We start from the raw sequence: 19,492 nt of genomic DNA on the forward strand, positions 1-19,492 counted from the left end.
AGACGCTGAGTTTCGATACATTTTTGTGACGCGCTCCACAAACTTCACGGAAAGGAAACCACTGGCATCCTGTTTGTTTTCTTTATTTTACAAACGCACAATGTTTTGTCATGACAGCAACAGATGAAGCCACAATAAGCCAGTGGAACAAAAAGGTCAATCCATCTTGACCGATGACGCAGAGGAATCTCTGACCAATAAAAAGCATGTTTTACGCACATGTGACTTGTATAAACACATTTTGGTATGGGTTGAAATGTTGCCTTGTGAAAAACTAACCAAACCAAGAAGAAAATGCCACGTTTTAACACATTAAGCAAGTAAATGTATTTATATAGTAATTTTCCAAACAAATCAATGCAGTTCAAAGTGCTTTTCATGCAAAAAAGGGGAAAAAAAACTAACAATAGATACAATGGATAGTAGACCCATTAAAATACAAGAATAAGAATAAAGTTTAGAAGGATTAACTATAAAGGCATAAAATATCTAAAAATTAAGAAAAACATGAACTATATAAAAAGCATTAGAAGATATTACAGGAAGGCCAGACTAAAGAAATATGCTTTAATTTAGACTTAAAATTATTACTATTTTTAGCACGTCGTACTTCCTCTGGAAGGTAATTCCAGACGCGAGGGGCACAGCGGCTAAAAGCAAAGAATCTTTTACTTCTACTTTGTTTGTGGTACTATTAAAATAAAAGAATCCGAGGATCTGAGGATTACAGCTTCATATACTGTAAGCATTTTTGAAAGATAGTCTGGAGCAAATCCATGAAATGCCTTGTAACCAATTAAAATTAAGCCCCGTTTTCAGAACATAGCAAACGATCTACAGGTCTGAAAACACCCTCAGTGTTCATCAGTCATACATCAATTTATCTGCAGTCATACTGTAATCAGGGATTCAAACTCATCAGGGCTGAAAAGAAGAGAAAAAACACGGAAAATGTTGAAACATCAGCTTTAAAATGTGGATTTAAGTTGTATTTCTATTTTATACAATTTTAAACCTACTTTCGACTGTACTGTAAAATAGAAGGGAGAGCTTCTCTTTTGTTGACAACAGATTTATTAACAATTAAATTTTTTGATATCTGCATCAGTAAAAGATTGTACATTTTAAAAGTCAGTTAGTGTCTTTCATTTCTTCATTACGTCTGTGCAGTGATCAGTGCTTGCTTTGGGTGGACAGAAATGCTGATCACGGAGTCTACACACATTTTCAGCTAATTTATTTGCTGAGGAGACCGCTGTATTATTATAATGCATAAACATTACATAAAAAACAAACTGAACTGTGGTTATCCACTTGATATGTTTGTCAGATGGTTTCATACGCAGCAATACGGACTTTTGTGCTTTGCCAGACTGAAATCCAGCAGGTCTTCATGCAGTGATGAGCAATGACTGGCTCACACCAGCAGGTGGCAGGAGAAGATGAATATGATAAGTGTGCATGAATATAAGAGAACTGCTTCATTCACCTAGTCCTCATGTTGACCCAAACCTCTTCCAGGTAATACACACAGACACACAGGTTTACTATCTTTGTGGGGACACTCCATAGACTTGATGGTTTGTATACTGTACAAACTGTATATTCTATCCCCTTACACTAACCCTACCCATCACGCACAACTGTCTGCATTTTTATATTTCCAAAAAAACTAATTCAGTATGATTTATAAGCTTGTTTACCCATGGGGACCTCTATTTATGTCCCCACTGTGACACAAGTCCCCATGAGTCTGTGTGCATTCAGGCTGAAGTCCCCACCGGGATAGACAAACATGAACAAACAGACAAAACACACACACACACACACACACACACACACACACACACACACACACACACACACACACACACACACACACACACACACACACACACACACACACACACACACACACACACACACACACACACACACACACACACACACTGAAGAGATGCTCTTTTCTGTGCATTTTCAATGAATGGGATCAAAGAATTAAAGGACACAAGAGCATTATGAAAACTATTAGTCAGTATATTTAAAGTCCCCCTGTAGTCAACAAAATGACATTTAAACGTTTTTTTCCTTGGGAGAAAAAAAAAACATGTTTTAAAATCTTGAATGTAACTCTACACCCATTTAGTATACGCGGTTCTATGAATATGCAAATGAGCCCCATCTCCACTCACTAACACAGCTCAGAGATCCACTCGTTGACGATCACACGTTGATCTGATTGGTTACAAGGTAGTTTGTGACGTCAGAAACACCAGCGATTTCAAACCGTGTTTTTGAGACCATCTTTGGTTCACTGCCGTTTTAAGAAGAAAATACTCAGCAATGGTGTTGACTTATTAATTTACAAATGGTTTGGCTTAAACGATATTAAAAATACCACATAGACATATAAACAACATTAAAAGCTTGATTTTCACCACAGGGGGACTTTAATGTCTTCTAAAGCCATACATACAGTACAATAGCTTTGTGTCGTCATTTACTAGATCTTGAAATCTGCCCCTATTTTTTTTTTTTAAGTATTATTGAGATTTATTATATATATATATATATATATATATATATATATATATAATATTTTTTAATTTTTGTATTTCAGCTTTCATTTTAATTTTAGTAAAAAGTTTGTCATTTTGATGTTTTTATTTAATTTGAATTAAATATTTTTTTTCACTTTTAGTTATTTTAGTACATCAAGTTAAACTAAATGACAATGAGAAATTTACTACCTGAAACAATTTTTTGTATAAACATTTTATTTTGAATTTATAAAAGTATGGTTTTAGTTTTAGTTAACTATACTAATCCTGATGTGCACTAGCTCTCATTGTTAAGTTGACAAGAGTTCACTGGGAAAAAAAACACTTCTTTTGAATGGCACCTTTTCATTTAATCGGCTGGTCTGATTCCCAAAACCAGTTTGCATGATTTCTTCAAAATGGAATAGTGATTGCATCTGCAACTGCAGTGAGCAAGTGCTCTTCATTATGATCATCTGTACTGTATTTATATGTACTGTGGGATCTAGTGGATCATCTCAGGTCAGTTTGGAGTCCTTCAGTACCTTTGTCTTGTCATCTACGACCCTCAGGCCATCAGCAGACACCCAGAGCACCGCACGCACAGCCTTCTTACCCGCCTGTGTGGACACACATAACACAAACAATGAGAGATGGAGGGAAAAGAGACTTTAAAAGAGAAGAGAGTTGATTTTCCCACAAGTTCCCCTTGTTGAGGCCCTTCACCCTCCTCGACTTTCACACAAATGTACTTTCATCTACCAACAACACCTGAAAATAGAGAAAAGTTAAAAAAATTGGCGTATGGAGAAGGTTACAGCAGTGTTAGAAGAAGCAGGCATGTTGTCGAAAACCAGAAAGAAAGAACAGAAGGTAAGCATTCAAACAAACACATCCTGATTCGGGGAGCTGTGTTCACACTACCTAAGTGCAGAAATTAGCTCTTTCTCTCTCACACATACACACATTTCCCGTTACACGAAAGGAAACAAAATGAGTTTTGTGACTCAGTTTGCCCCTTTGCACACACAATTCTATTGCTCCCAGCATGTTTTAGGAGCAAACTAATCTATCAGTGGGGAAAAAAAGTGGACACACATTCACACATGTTTGAGCCACAAACATACACTATGCAAGTACACAAACACAGAGCTGAATGCTTGAGCAAGGCACTGGAATTGTGCAATACTCCCTTATTGCTGTGGCAGTAAAAGGGAGAAGTCGACAGAAATACATCTCGGTTATTGGTTCACATCTACAGTAGCCGCGTTTTTATTACAGATTAGCGCAAAACGTTTGCGATATTTTATAAATTTGGATGACAAAACGATTGCGAAATGACAGTGTTTCCATTAACCGACGTTATGCGACTAAAACATCATTCCAAAAATCATGGCACGGATGTTGTCAGGTTTACGTATATCTCAGCCACCGCACTAGCCATTGTTTTTAATGGAAGGAGACGTATGAGTGTTATACAAGCTTTAATGGCAAGGAAAACCTCTTATACTTGTGAGTGGCACATATGAGGTGGTCTCGATAAATTGTGGTAGATTCTGAAATCACACATATTTCTGAAGCAACAACATATGAAATCGTACTTGCATAGAGTATATTTGAGACTGTACATAAATGCACACAGCAGCACTTACTTTTGCAAAGAAGCCCTTGAAGAACTTTCTGTCCTGGAATGGAGGGTTGGTAAGGGGATGTTGGTGGGAGGAAAAGGCAGGAGAGGGTTACAAATGAACTGAGACACAATGTCCTGTGAGTGCGTGTCAGGGCGGACTCTGGTTTAGGGGCTTTCGATGGTTAAGAATGACGAAGTTATGAAGCATGGAGACGATAAGAAGGAGAGATCACACCTCTAGCTTACCAATCAGGAGTCAGATTCACCACGTGTGAAGTTTAAGGTTGATGTTATTGGTGCTGTTACAGGTCTAGTATTATTACTCCACTAAGTGAGTTTGATTTCATTATTCTTGAAGGAATAGTTGGCACACAATGAAAAATGAGTCATTTACTCACTTAAGCTCTTTTTCATTCAGAGAAAGTGAATGTGGACCAATGCTGTTGAGCTACAAAAAAAAAAAGAAATGATAAAACATCTGAAGGCTGCGACCAACAGTTTTTTCTCAATCGATTAATATATAGATTTTTTTTCTGATTAGTCTAACTATTAACGAATAATCTAACCTCTCTCAGTTATAATACGAAGTGTTACTTCAATGGCAAGAGCTGACTGTCATCGAAAAATGCACTTGTATTTATTTTCAAAATGATTATCACATCAACTTAGAAAGTAACGTTAATGTAAATCTACATTGTTTAGTTCCATATGTCTATATGCGCATAAACAGCTTACAACTTAAGCCAAAGAGCAATAAATCTGATAAAATGTAAAAAAAATACATTTCTCAAATGAGAACAATCGTGATTATAATTTTAGCAAAATAATCATTATTAGTTTAACCATTATCTTACAGCCCTAAGAGTCACACTGATTACTTTTATGGTGCTTTTTACTGTTTTCTGGAGTTCAACAGAGTCTGGAGTTTGTTTCCATTCAATTTCTTTGTATGGAAAAGAGCAGCATGCGCAAATTAGTAAATATCTTCTTTTATGTTTCACTTATGAAAAAAAGCAGGTTTGAGTGAGAGTGAGTAAATCTTGACAGATTTTTCCTTGTTTAGTGTGAACTAATCCTCTAAACGAAATCATGTTATCATGTTAGTGATGGCAGCAGCTTTGAGCAGTAGTTCATTAGGATTGCTTCTGATGACCTCAGGAGTTTCCATCAGAAGTGCCAAAGGGACAGAACTGATCTCGGCTACGGTGTTCACTAATCCCATACACATATCCCAGACATGAGAGGAAGACTGTGAAGGTTTCAAAAATCCCTCTTTGGCCACATACACACTTCAGCTATAATTGTTAACTAAAACCAATAAAAAAAAAGGGGAAGAAACGGTTTCAGGTTTCCCTGGCGGTTAGCATTACCACTTCATATTTTAATTATCATTAAAACCATAATTGATTACCGCGATTTGAAAACCGTATGGTAAATTATGGCCAGCGTTAAATAAAGTAAAGTAACAGCATGCAGCTTAGGTTTCATTTTGTGTGAAAACATGGCGGAAGGCAGTGAAGTTTTACAACCTCTACAAACTTTTACAATCTTTACAGTCGAGTGCTGAGTGATTATAAGAATGTATGAATGAATCGCATGAATGCATCTCTGAAGCGAACTGACTGTCTTCATCTTATGTCTGTGTATTGCCTAATAAAGTAGTGTTAATAAGTGCAGAGAGAAACAGCTTTATTTCTGCTGTTCAATAAGCGCCACCTACTGTCAGAGAGTGGGCATTTTTTAATCTGCCCCTGAAAATTGGGCTGGATTTTAATGCAAAGTTGTAAATTTTAACCAATTGATGGAAAAAAAATCTGACATGCATTCTAAAATCTAAACAATTTGTATAACAAGGTATCTCAAATTATTTACAGAGCAGATAAAATGCCTATCATAATACCTTAATCATTTTGACAAAACGTTTCATTTTGAGGCTGAAACGTGAGGTCTATCATGTAGTAAAATTTTATTTGAACATGTCGTAGATAAATGTAATGTTGTAAGTATTTTGTTCACCTCAAACACGGCCATTGTCGTTGTCAATATTATTATTTTAATGCTTATACGAACAAAAAGCACATAGTGCTGCTATTTTTTTTATTATTTGTTGTTTTTTTCAATATAAAATGTGGCAAAATTATTTCAGCTTTGGGTATCAGTACTTTTTTAACATTTTCAGCACATTTTAATAATACCTTGATAATACTGATAACCGAGATCATTTTGGTCACTATAATCGTGATATGAAATCTTCATACTGTTTCATCTCTACTTAAGTGAATGAAAATAAAAGCTAAAAAATTACTTATTTTATTACAGCTATTTGTCATATGTATTAACAAAATAAACTAATAACTAATTATAGACGGATTAAAAAAATAGTAACTAGTAAATAACAAAATTAGTAAAGCTTTAACAGATTTTTTTATTTTATAATCCTGATACCCTGATACACATGCAGTTGAATTCCTGTTCTCTACAGAGTTTGGTTATTTATAGATATGACAACTACATCTACAACTGTATTCACAAACTGCTCGCATCATGTTTCTTGTTTACAGATGCGTGACTCAAAACGTTGCAGTGGTTATCATTAATGGAGAAGGACCGACTGCTGGATTTATGCATGTGGAATGTTAACAGCATCAATGCATCCGACATTCCCTAAACTTTGCCGTGTGTATGTGGCCTCTGTGAAACAAGAAGTGCACCATTCGTCAAGCCTAAAGGCTGATTTATACTTCTGCGTCGGACCTACACCAGAGCCTCTACGCTATAGACTATTCTTGGGTTTCATTTATACTTCTGCGTCGTTGCCCGTGTTGACGCGCAATTACACATGCAGAGGGAGCATGTGAAACCAGAGGGAGGGGTTCTAGCAGACCAATCACAGAGCTTGTGTCCGCGTAGAATTGACGCGTTGTTACATTTTTGGTGAGGTGCACGTCAGGGTATGCGCGCTACACACAGCCTACGACGTAGCTACGGCGTGAGTTCGATGCAGAAGTATAAATTGGGCTTAAGAATCACTTCCTGATCTACACTGACCTCATGTCCCTTAACTGAGGTTTGGATTTCAGTTCAACTAATCGTGACCACCATAACCATATACTGACCCCACATCTTCAGTTAAGCGCACAGAGAGTTTCACAGAAAGAGGTGGAGGTTACATGTTAAGGAAAGATCAGAGTTAAAGTTATGATTATGCTGAAAAGCATTTCACACGTTCTTACACAGCCATAGAAGGAAAGCAATGCTCATTGGGATAGAAAAGAGGTTTAAGGGGTGAGAGAGGATCAAGATGCTCTTAATGGCTCATGTGAACAAACCTGCTTAGAAAAAGAGAACATCAAAATGCATTCACATCAGAACATATGCAAACAGATGGAGGAGGGCTGGAGTTTTATGGATAATAACTGCCGCACTGACGCTAGAGATATTGAGCAGAGAACATGCAGACAGTAGACAGACATAAATACAAGATCTGGACATAAATAGAAACAGGAAACACTAAAGGAAAGAAAAATTGAAATGTCCCCCTTTACTGAAATCTGCAATTCTCTCTCAGAATCAGCCAGCATTTCCACTGTTTTGAGAACATTGTCATAACAGTTACTACATAACCAGCCCACAAATATTATGGTCTGTTCAACAGTATTGGTTAGTTCTGAGAATACCAAAAAAAGTTGCTGTTTGGATTCAAATAGTCAAATACTTAAGCGTTTATGACTAGATCATTATTGTAGTGATTATTATGTTTCTAGCATGTTCTATGTTTGGCAATAGTTCTTCTAACCCTAATTGATGGAGTAGCTTTTCATTTATTAAAGAACCATGTAGGAAACACATCATGGCCATATTACAGGATGAAAATGTCCAGATTCATAAAAGTTCAGATTGTGAAAGAATGGTTGGGAGGAGCATGAAGAATAATTTTCATACATGAAACTCACGAATGAGTCCAGACCTTTAATTCATTGAAAGTCTTTGGGATGTGCTGGAGGAGACTTTACAGAGTCTTGACTCTTGCATTGTCAATACTAGATCTTGACCAAAAATGTATGCACCTCTTGATGGAAATAATATCACAACATTTATTTCCATCAAGTTCTGCAGAAAACAGGAAGTAACAAGTAGAGGGCTGCATTGGGATTGAGTCCCGCCGGGTCCCGCGGACCCAACGCAAATCTCGCGGGAGCGGGCGGTTTGAACTTTGCTGCGGGCGGGAATGGGCGGCTTAAAAAAACCCTGCGGGATCGGGAGGTAGCCTAGTGGAGAATGAGATGTCAATAAATGACGTGGAAAAGAACCTCAAACGAGGTATTTACAGCAAAAAACATAAGCAGGGCAAGTCTGACATTTGGAGAAGTTTCTCAATTGTTTGTGAAAAAGATGGAAAGGAACTGGACTTTGTTCATTGTGACAAATGTACATAGGATATATATATATATATATATTGACATTGACAATTGATGTATTATCACCGATTCAGACTTGTCAATTACAGCGATGTTTTTGAATGTTTTGTATACTGTATTTTCTTGTGGTAGGCTATATTTTTTCCCTCTTTGGGTGTTGTTTTGCTTTGCGGCATCATATTTGCTGTGATAGGTCCACAACAGTGCGTTTTTACCTGTCCTTTTCATTATTTAAATTATTGTAGAAAGATGTTTTCCCAGAAAACGACGGCTCATTCATTTAAGAAAGAAGTTGAAGAGGGACCCTCAAAGATCTGCAATCATGTATTTGTATGTATTTATTTAAATCTATTTATCTAAATGTATTAGAAGATGTAGAAGAATAGCTAGAAAAACAGCAAATAAATAAAAAATTAATAAATAAATTTAAATAAAAAAATCAATTAAATAAAAATACATTTAGATAAATAGATTTAAATAAATACAAATACATGATTGTATTTGATCCTACGATACGGCTATCTTTTAATGATCAGTGCATCAGATGCAAGCCAGGGAAACGAAACAAACAACCCCATGAAGCTCTTTAATAATAGCAATACAAATACGTGTTTTTTCCTGCGGGACGGGAGAAGACACAAAATCAATGCATCTCTATTATTGTGCGGGAATATATTCTAACCAGTTTTGCGGGTGCGGGCGGGAGTGGACATACATATTGCGGGAGCGGGCGGGAGTGTAACACATACGTTGCGGGAGCGGGCGGTAATGGTCAGAAATTCGGCGGGCGCGGGCGGGAGTGGGATGAAAAAAACAGTCCCGCGCAGGTCTCTAGTAACAAGGTAGTTTACAACAGGAGCTTAGAAGAGAAAACGAGCGCCAACATGAATGGCTTAATCAATGGACAGAAAGGGTGTGTTTGATGGCATAACGCTAATGTCCTTCCCCTGAGCTCCAGCTTCAAGAGGTCAAAGATCATCAGCAAACACAAACAGAGGGACTAGAATCAGTGCGGAAGTGTGTGCTTGCTCTCATTCTTTTGAAACCTGAAGGTTAAACTCGGGATAAGAGTTCTGTTACAAAGCCTAGAAAGATAGAGCCTCATGACAAGCCATCAACCCGCTTCTTACACAAAAGATAAAACCGAAGGACTTATCGCATCATGGATACGTCATCCTAATATGCATTGTGATAAACACAGCGAGAAAATTGAGTTGAGAGAAATGTTGAGAGAAATCACTTATGAGATTCCGTTTTAGTTAGTATGCTACCTAATAAAACACATAATAAGGAAGTAGACTCATATATATATATATATATATATATATATACATAGACAGATAGATAGAAAGATATGCCAATACCAACCTAGAAAATGTGAAATCTTTTAAATTATTAAAATTAAAATTAGACAAGCAAGTGAAAACATAACTTAAGTCTCTTAAGTAATTACATACAATTATTTTATTAATATAGTCTTTAAAATTAATATAATTTTATAAATATAGTCACCAAATGCAGACATTAGGGACATTATAGGGATTAGATCTTCACATGCCAGACACAGGCCTTCATATATGTGAAGTACGTTTATCATTATGAATGAGAGCGCCATGCAGGATGTTGGGTGCAGCTAACACAGTAATGATAAATAATAAACACAAGTGGATGACATTAATAAAGATGAGCCTCTGCAGAGAGACATGGACTTCCTGGACACGGGTGGCAGGCTTCCAGTGAGAGGAAATCACATTACGGGTTAGAAAACAGTCCTCACATCCATACACACACACACACACAAATCCTGCCACTTCTCCTTTTAAAGCCACTTGATTTCGTGCTCCGGGTTACAGTGATGGTAACTAAATTAGTTGTGATTGGTTGTGGAGATAATAAGGTTTAGACTGTCTGAGCGAGGGTTTGAGTAGGTTACAGGGTCATGAGAGATGACTTGTAAATTAAAGCTGCCTCTTTAAATCTTGTGTTATGTTAATAGGCATAACACTCAGACTAGGGCTACAAGATTATTTGAAATGAAACCGAAATGGCAATATGGTACCCGCAAAGGCTGTGATTAAATTATATAAATATATGTAGGGCTGTAATCTCCCAGTCGACTGCTCGATTAATTGGTCGATAGGTTCTGGCTCGACTAAAATTCTGATTGGTCGACTTTTTGCCGCGTTCATTTCATTACATTCATTTCATCACTATTTGCTAATGGGGGTGTTTTCAGAGCACCCCTGTTTCACAGGTAACAGTCTGTCTTCAGAACACCCCCCTTGTTTTCACATTTTTGGATTAGCCCAACCCACTGGAGACTGATTGAAGAAAGAACTACTAATCCATTGGTCTGCATCATCCATGGTGGTTTGCTGAATTTAGCGTTTAATTTACTGTCAGAGTAATCTACCATGTCAAAGACATCGGGAGTGTGGCAGTATTTTATGAAAATAGAAAAAAAGTCGAAGGCAAAGTTTGCATATCACCTAAAAATGGTAAGCTAACCTGTCTGCGTTTAGTTGCCCCGTCTGTTTTGAGTTGCTATATGAATGAACATATCAGAATTGGCATAAAACATTGACATATGCCAATTAGAAATGATCGTTTTATAAGTTTACTGCAGGCGCACCCGAATGCAACGACGGTAGCATCCGCCAGACACACCCATACCATGCTGGAAACATTTTATGGTTCACTTTTATTATTGTGACCATTTATTTCTAGTATTATTTATTGGATTTTTTTTTTGGAGCCTAATGCGCAATTGCGCTGTGCCCACCGTTTGTATTTGTTTTGAGCCTATGCTTTATTTTTCAGTTATGCACTTTATTTCGTTTCTGCTCTCGTTTGTTTAATAAATATTCTTTTTTCATTAAAGTGGACGTGCCTTGTGTGTTTAAGAGTAAAAGCTTTAAATTAATAGTCTATTCGTGCCTCAGCAGCGAAGCTGATCGAGCTCCTATGTTCAGCCTCGCTCTGTGCGAGGACATGCACAGAGCGGCTGAAATGATAGTGTCTGTCAGTTATCATAACATTATGACAAAAACAATTGTCTAAATTATGTTGCATATTCCTCAACAGTTCTTGTGCTGATATCACTAGTTGACATAGTACTATTTTCGGAAATCATAGGCTATATTGCGCAGGTGCACGTGATGCAACGCTGTCAGAGCCGACAGACTCGAGTGTGTCATTTCAGTGCAAAATAATTAGGTCAAAAAACGATTTAATATACTGCAATAGCCTACAAGTTTATTATAATAAATATGTATATATATATATATATATATATATATATATATATATATATATATATATATATATATATACAGGGTATCTGCACACTTTTTAAGACCTTTTTAAGACCTGAAGAAATCAAAATTAATACCTTACATTAGGGGTGCGCAATATTGACAAAAATATGTCTCAATATTTTCAAAGTTTTGTTGATAATTAGAGGATATTTATATTGTGTTTGTGTACTGGTACCATGGCTGGTTTAGGTCTGTTGTTGACAGCTGACTCACAAAGATATATATATTTTTTTCAAATTCTATGCAGCTGTCGGTTCACAGCAGTGACAGAAATTAACATTTTTTATTAAAGGACAATATTTGCAACCTTAAATTGAGTTCCAGGGGCATTTTCACCCATTTATGGACTTTTTTTTTTACACTTAGAGGTATGCATCACCTTTTATGTCAAATTCTAACATTCAAATTAAATTATATTAGAATGATAACACAATACCACTGTTACCAGTTAAATTAAATCATTAAATCAAAATCCATCTTTGCAGTGCAGAGGAGACACAGAAGCAGCATCAGAACTGGCATTAATATATTTACACTCCATTTACAATTGCATAAATAAAGCTATGAGATATTCAATTCTTTCAATTCTTCAATTCTTAATTCAACATTTAAATATGAACTGATTTCTAATTGTAACATTTTTATTACAGGGTACTTTAAATGTGAAACTAAACCCGCCAGTAGGCGGCGGCAAGTCTCAGGGAGCCATTCATTCAACCGATTTGTTCAAACGGCTGATTCATTCAGGAAGTGCAAGTGATTGTTCATTGAATCGTTAAAATGATTTATTCACAACGCGGATTTCAGTCAAGAAATCATCGCTGTCTTTTGCATTAAGACTCTGCTACGGTTTTATTTTGAAATTCTCGTCAGCGAAATAAAGGGAAAACAAACAATATTGTTTATAAAATGTAACTCACAATGTTAATTTAAGTTAACTGTTATATAAAATAAATATCATATTTGCTATTGTGGACGGGAAAACAGCCCTCTTGCTGATGTAATATTGTAATATTGTATGATAACAACATATGATAAAATAGAAAAACTTTATATGTCTATTAGGGAAAATACCTATAAATGCACTGACACATCACGCAGTGAAAGCAAGCATGAGAGACAATGCGATGTCAGCTCGCAGTGCGCCCTCGTACATAGTTAACGTTACAATAAAACAATGATTACAATGTCATAATAGACAATACACATCGCACACCACTACACACATAAAGAATGAACTTACAATTGAACTGAAATTAACCAGTTTTCTTCTCCTCTCCTGCTGTTTCGCGTGCAGGATACAGACGTAATGCTTGCGCGAATGTGATGCGAAATGTTATGTGAACAAGCAAATCCACAAAGAACGAATAATAAATAAAAAAGTACGCTAATTAGATAGTTTTAATTTGGAAAACATTTAGATATGTCTAAGTCAAATTGCCATCAAAAATTTAAGACCTTTCATAAGTAAAAATAAGACTTTTTAAGACTTTTTATGGCCTTAAATTTTTAAAATCTAATTTAAGACTTTTAAGACTTTTTAAGGACCCGCGGACACCCTGTATATATGTTTATTTATAATTAATTTATGCAGACAAGGCCACTAAGTACTGCGCAGCTATTAATCTAAAGTATTTTTACAGCCCTAATATGTGTGTTGCGTGTTTCACAGTGAAGCGCTGCGCAGTGTTCATTTGCACACGAGGAGTTCATGACCCACTGGTGTTTTCAGCGTCTCAGAGCAACTCGGTTCCACATTAACTCAATTTCAGCATCTGCTCTGAGTTTGAGTCACTTCAACAAGCATTTAAGAACAAAACATGCACCAAACAGCATCACATACTTGTAATGAGAAGTGCTTATCAAAAAATTCAGAGCTCCCTGCGGTTTTTCGCCAAAATAAAAGCTTGATGATTTTAAGTTTGAAAATGAAAAATTAAGACCGCTATAAATATTAGTATAGCAATTTTACAGCTGTACTGTACTGTAAATTAAATTATTATTCTATTCTTCTTCTTAAATGCTTGTTTTTTATTCCATAGTGAAATATTATAATGGTAATTTTTTTTTTAATCATGACATAATTTAGTCAAATATATATATCACAACATTTAATCCTACAATCAAATCTAGATCTTTCTTTAAAGGTGCAGTAAGTGAAATCTGAGAATCCTCATTGAACACTGTTGATATCTGAAATCAACCCAAATAAACAAACGCCTCCCTTCATTGCTACGCTCCCAAAATACGTGAACACGCAATGCAAGAGTGAATAATGTCTCTTTTATGATAGCAGAAGCAAAGCAAAATCATGAGTGGAGGAGGGAGAGGGAGCCAATCAGTACTAGAGGGCGTGTTCACTCGTGATGGGGGAGGAGGAAGAGTGAGCCAATCAGCAGTAGAGGGTGCATCCACTCGTGATGGGGCAGGAGGGAAAGTGAGCCAATCAGCAGTAGGGGGTGTGTCCACTTATGATGGGGGAGGAGGGAGAGTGAGCCAATCAGCAGTAGGGGGTGTGTCCACTTATGATGGGGGAGGAGGGAGAGTGAGCCAATCAGCAGTAGGGGGTGTGTCCCCTCATGATGGGGGAGGAGGGAGAGTGGGCCAATCCGCAGTAGAGGGCGTGTCCACTCATGCTGGGGAAGGAGGGAGAGTGAGCCAAGCAGCACTAGAGGGTGTGTCCACTCGTGATGGGGGAGGATGGTGAGCAAATCAGCAGTAGGGGGCGTGTCAACTCATGATAGGGGAGGCAGAGTGAGCCAATCAGCACTAGAGGGCATATCCACTCATGATGGGGGAGGAGGGAGAGTGGACCAATCAGCAGTAGAGGGCATGTCCACTCATAATGGGGGAGGAGGGTGAGTGAGCCAATGAGCAGAAGAGGGCTTGTCCAATGATGATGGGGGAGGAGGGTGAGTGAGCCAATCAGCAGTAGAGGGCGTGTCAACTCATGATGGTGGAGGATGGAGAGTGAGCAAATCAGCAGTAGGGGCTGTGTCCACTCATGATGCGGGAGGAGGGAGAGTGAGCCAATCAGCAGTAGAGGGCTTGTCCACTCCTTATGGGGGAGGAGGGTGAGTGAGCCAATCAGCAGAAGAGGGTGTGTCCAATCATGATGGGGAGGAGGGAGAGTGAGCCAATCAGCAGTAGGGGGCGTGTCAACTCATGATGGGGAGAAGGGAGAGTGAGCCAATCAGCACTCATGATGGATACGCCCACTCTCTCCTCCCCATTATGAGTGGACACTCCCCCTAATGGTGACTGGCCACAAGTGTGTTGTGGTGCTCACACCGATCCACTTTCAACGTTTTTCAGAAAGCGCTTACTGAAGCTTTAATTTTGCAATTTTTGTTAGAATATGGGGATTTTAAAACCATGAGTAGAGTAAAAAAAAATTTTCATTCCTAGTTGAACTCTTATTTTATTATCTCTGTGAAAGCTGCCGTATGAGAGACTACGCCAGAATTCCTAGACGAGTGGGAGTTTATTCACAGAGCATGCAGACATCTGTGAACTCTGAACCTTTGTTTCTATTGACCACATTGAAAAAAGCTATATCTTTTCTTTGACAGACTTGTAAGTGAAAATAAATGTAAGAAAAAAATTCATTTAAAGAGTGTGAGAAAGAGACTAGTTCCATGGCCATTTCCTCAATTAAATCTAACAGAAAAAGATGGCCCTCGACAAGCAGCCCTCATCCTCCGACCTGAAGCACTAAAGTGAAATGTGATTAAACAGAAGGTCAGACTGAGAAGATGCGCAATTACTCAGAGTAAGCCGTCAGGTGGAAAGTGACAAACATCACGATTATTTTCCCCTGAGCTTAACCTGGGCGGAGGCGTCTGAGGCCTTGTCAATGCGGGAATTAGACACAGTGGATTTCCTTTTCCCTGAAGAATGGAATGTCTTCCGCTGGACGCTGCCGAGACCGGAAACTCACGTCCTGTCATTCTCCTGGTGGATTGTGTCATTACGTGCTGTGGTTTGAGGAAATCATAAGATACCTGTTCTGCTGACTCAGTGCTGGAGTTGGAGCCCAATGTGGAAGCATTCAGGATAATGTGTTTACAAAACAAGTCACAAAACCATTTTAATGCATTGTATTTTTAGGGCTTGCATTTTTATGGGCTGAAATTCAACATGATTGAATATTTCAGCTGTGAATATTTCAATTCAAAACATTTCAAACACATTTTTATTATTAAACATTCAATAATCCATTTTCACCTTTCATATTACACTTCCAAAATATTCAAACTTTATAAAAAATAAAACCTATAATATTCAACAGGCAATTTTCGTTCCATTTTATTTCGCTTTGCAAATTTGCTTCCACAAATTCAGTGGTTCAAATTCGATTGTAAATTCAACCTTGAGGAACTGCAGGAAAAACAGTAGATTATGGAGCATAATCTCCATATGCTGTTAGTCGACCTCATTAGCAGGTGGTGCAGTTAGACCAAGCCATTCATTCATAAAAAATCATTTACACCAAAGTGTATTTGTGATTATTATGAGGGCTGTTTTATGTTAAATTCAGTGTCTTCAAAGTTACTTTTCCTGTGTAGCCTACATGACATCTGACATTCGTACATTTAGGGACCGTCTCTAAAGTTACATACTACATTGGTATATACGTTTCTAACTGTAATAGAATTTGAATAGAACGACTTACAGTCATAAAACCATATGTAAAGTGTTCATGTAGGTCTCAGGCATAATGCGCAAGTTTGCCATTTAAGTTAGAAATGTGTATACCAATGTTGTATGCAACTTTAGAGACGGTCCCTAAATGTGTGAATGTCCAATGTCAAACCATTTACATTAAGCAGACGCTTTTATTCAAAGCGACTTACAGTTAAACTAACAATATAGAACAACAACAACAATATACAACAATATGCAAGTGCTATGACCCTTCCCAGTTTAATCTAATGCAGTACATGTAGGCATACATATATATATATATATATATATATATATATATATATATAGAGAGAGAGAGAGAGAGAGAGAGAGAGAGAGAGAGAAAGAGAGAGAGAGAGAGAGAGAGAGAGAGAATAGAGAATAGAGAATAGAGAATAGAGAATAGAATAGAAGAGAATAGAAGAGAAGAGAAGAGAAAGTGTTACTATTAATTGATAAAGTGTTGATTTTATGTCAGTATATCGCTGGGAAACGCTCAGCATGAAACTTTGCGTGTTAAATTCATATTCTGAGTCTTCTGCTTGCCTGTAGCTTATATAGTACAGCCTTCCTCCCCAATATGGTGTGAGTTTGGTCTTTTATATCACTGTATTAGTCCATAAAGCTACGTTAAGCGCTTTGTCCCGACAGAAGGGGAATCCTTGAGTATGATGAGGTATTGAGGGAAACCGATTATAATCCCGTTCATGGTAGAGAAAGCTGATAACATGTAAGGCTACACAGGGAAAGTAACAATGAAGTTATTGAATGAAACAAACACAGCTTTTGTGTCTTTATCATCTTTTCCGCATATATACTGACCCAGATAATAATCACAAAAACTTACCACTATGACGACCACCATTCAACCCGAAAAGAGTCATATAACCATTCCAATAACTCTGAAGCTGTTCAGTTAAGCTAAAAAAACTGCATAGTGCTGCTTTAAATATTCAACCATGTTGAATTTCAGCCCCTAAAAATGCAAGCCCTAAAAGTACAATGCATCAAAACCACAAGTATGGTTAATGCAATGCCTATTTTTTTCAAATAGTGCAATTCAACAGGCTTTTTTTGTTTCAAAAACAATAGGCATTATTTTACTTCCATAACCTACTTACTTTTTTTCAGCCAGTCTGTAATTAAATTATGTTATTTTGCAAATGTGAAGCTCATGATGACACTAATGCTAAATTGAACTCTTTTGAATCTTAAGTATGTTTTCAAAACTGGAAAAACTCGTAAACAGAGAATATTGTGACAGGTTATGTAGTAACGTAACACCCTTGCTCAGCAGTCAAGCCAGTGGAAATGCAGATGATTCTGACGGTTTGGGAGAGCGATACAGGGCTTTACAGCGATTACTTTATAATTATTGGACAAAAACGTATATATAGAAAAAAGGTTTGGGGTCAGTAAGATGTTTTAATGTTTTTGTTTTAAAGTCTCTTCTGCTCACCCAGGCTGCATTTATTTAAGAGAAAAATCAAAATCAGTGATCAAAACTGAAATTTCAGCATCATTACTCCATTCTTCAGTGTCACATGATCCTTTAGAAATCATTCTAATATGATGATTTGCTGCTCAAGAAACATTTCTGATGATCAATGTTGAAAACGGTAATTGTTTTTTTAAGGATTGTTTAAGAATTTTCAAAAGAATGGCATTCATTTAAAACAATATTTTCGCAACGATTTAAAAGTCTACTGTCACTTATCTATTTGATTCATCCTTACAAAATGAAAGTAATACTTTTTTTTTAATGATTTAAAAACTAAGCAATTTTTTCACACTAGTCTTATGTGAACATGAATGATATTAAATTCTTGTAGATATACTTGTCTTAAATAATGTTTATTTTAAAGTCCCCCTGTAGGCTGTAGTCAATAATTGTATCCCTTAAAACTCATATTTGATCACCAAAATAAAATATTTAAATGTTTTTTCCAATCACTCACAGGAGCTCAGAGATCCACTCGTTGACGATCACACGTTGATCTGATTGGTTACAAGGTAGTTTGTGACGTCAGAAACACCAGCGATTTCAAACCGCGTTTTTTGAGACTGTCTTTGGTTCACTGCAGTTTTAAGGAGAAAATACTCAGCAATGGTGTTGACTTATACATTTACACATGGTTAGTCTTAAAGCATATTAAAAACATCATATAGACATAAACAACAATAAAAGCTTGATATTTAAACACAGGGGGACTTTAACATTTATTATCTGCTCCTATCTACACAGTACTTCCATTAAAAGTGCCTATTGTAAATGTAGATTTTGTAAAGTGACAAGTTAATTGACATTATGACACAAATGCAGCCATTTGAGCTCAACTTGTTTTAAACCTGAAACATTTTTTAACTAACGCATGGTAACATGAGCGAGACCGACGGAAGGGGGAGAGAACAGCAGAAGAAGACAGACACACTTTAAATAGATCACTTGCGTTGACTGCAGGATAAGAGATGTGATGTGATTGGAGGAGAACAGACATGGACTGAGGAGATTGTTAAGGTGATGAACAGGAGATGAAGGAAGTCTTGTGTTTCTGACTGAAGATCTGCTTGCATTCGTACACCTACCGTCTTCAATCTCTTGACAGCTTCTTCACAGATGTGCATGCCACGAGACTCATCGACCTCCACGTGCCCCAGATACTAGAGACAAACAGAGAAACAGTAGTTTAGCTTTGAAAACGTGTAACTCAGTCTTTCCTGTTCCAACCAAGTCCTGAAAAGTGACTCAAATTGGCCCCAGGTGGATGGTCCAAGTAAAGCTCATAAACCCCACCCTCCCAATTAAGTCTAATGGGACACGATGGAAACTAAACAATTAAATTACACTACAAATACATTTTTTTCCAAAGATGTTTTCTGTCATTTTAGGTATTTTTTATC

At 37.1% G+C, this 19,492-nt stretch overlaps 1 protein-coding gene across 7 annotated transcripts in view; it reads right to left on the reverse strand.

Annotated features, from left to right (window-relative positions):
- The window catches only part of numb (NUMB endocytic adaptor protein), a 96,140-nt gene that overhangs the window by 14,501 nt on the left and 62,147 nt on the right, over positions 1-19,492 (reverse strand). For 4 of the 7 annotated variants that reach the window (XM_077238561.1, XM_077238558.1, XM_077238559.1 and 1 more), the window contains exons 3-5: positions 19,178-19,252; positions 4,193-4,225; positions 3,086-3,160 (exon numbers count right to left, since the gene is read on the reverse strand). In XM_077238561.1, coding sequence (XP_077094676.1) covers positions 3,086-3,160; positions 4,193-4,225; positions 19,178-19,252 — 183 coding nt within the window. Of the gene's footprint in view, positions 1-3,085; positions 3,161-4,192; positions 4,326-19,177; positions 19,253-19,492 lie in introns of those variants that run through there. The other 3 variants (XM_077238562.1, XM_077238560.1, XM_077238564.1) reach the window with 2 other exon arrangements.

This window comes from Siphateles boraxobius, unplaced genomic scaffold, assembly GCF_051911475.1.
Source record: "Siphateles boraxobius isolate OS27281-9 unplaced genomic scaffold, OSU_SipBor_1 22, whole genome shotgun sequence".
Classification (NCBI taxonomy): Eukaryota; Metazoa; Chordata; class Actinopteri; order Cypriniformes; family Leuciscidae; genus Siphateles; species Siphateles boraxobius.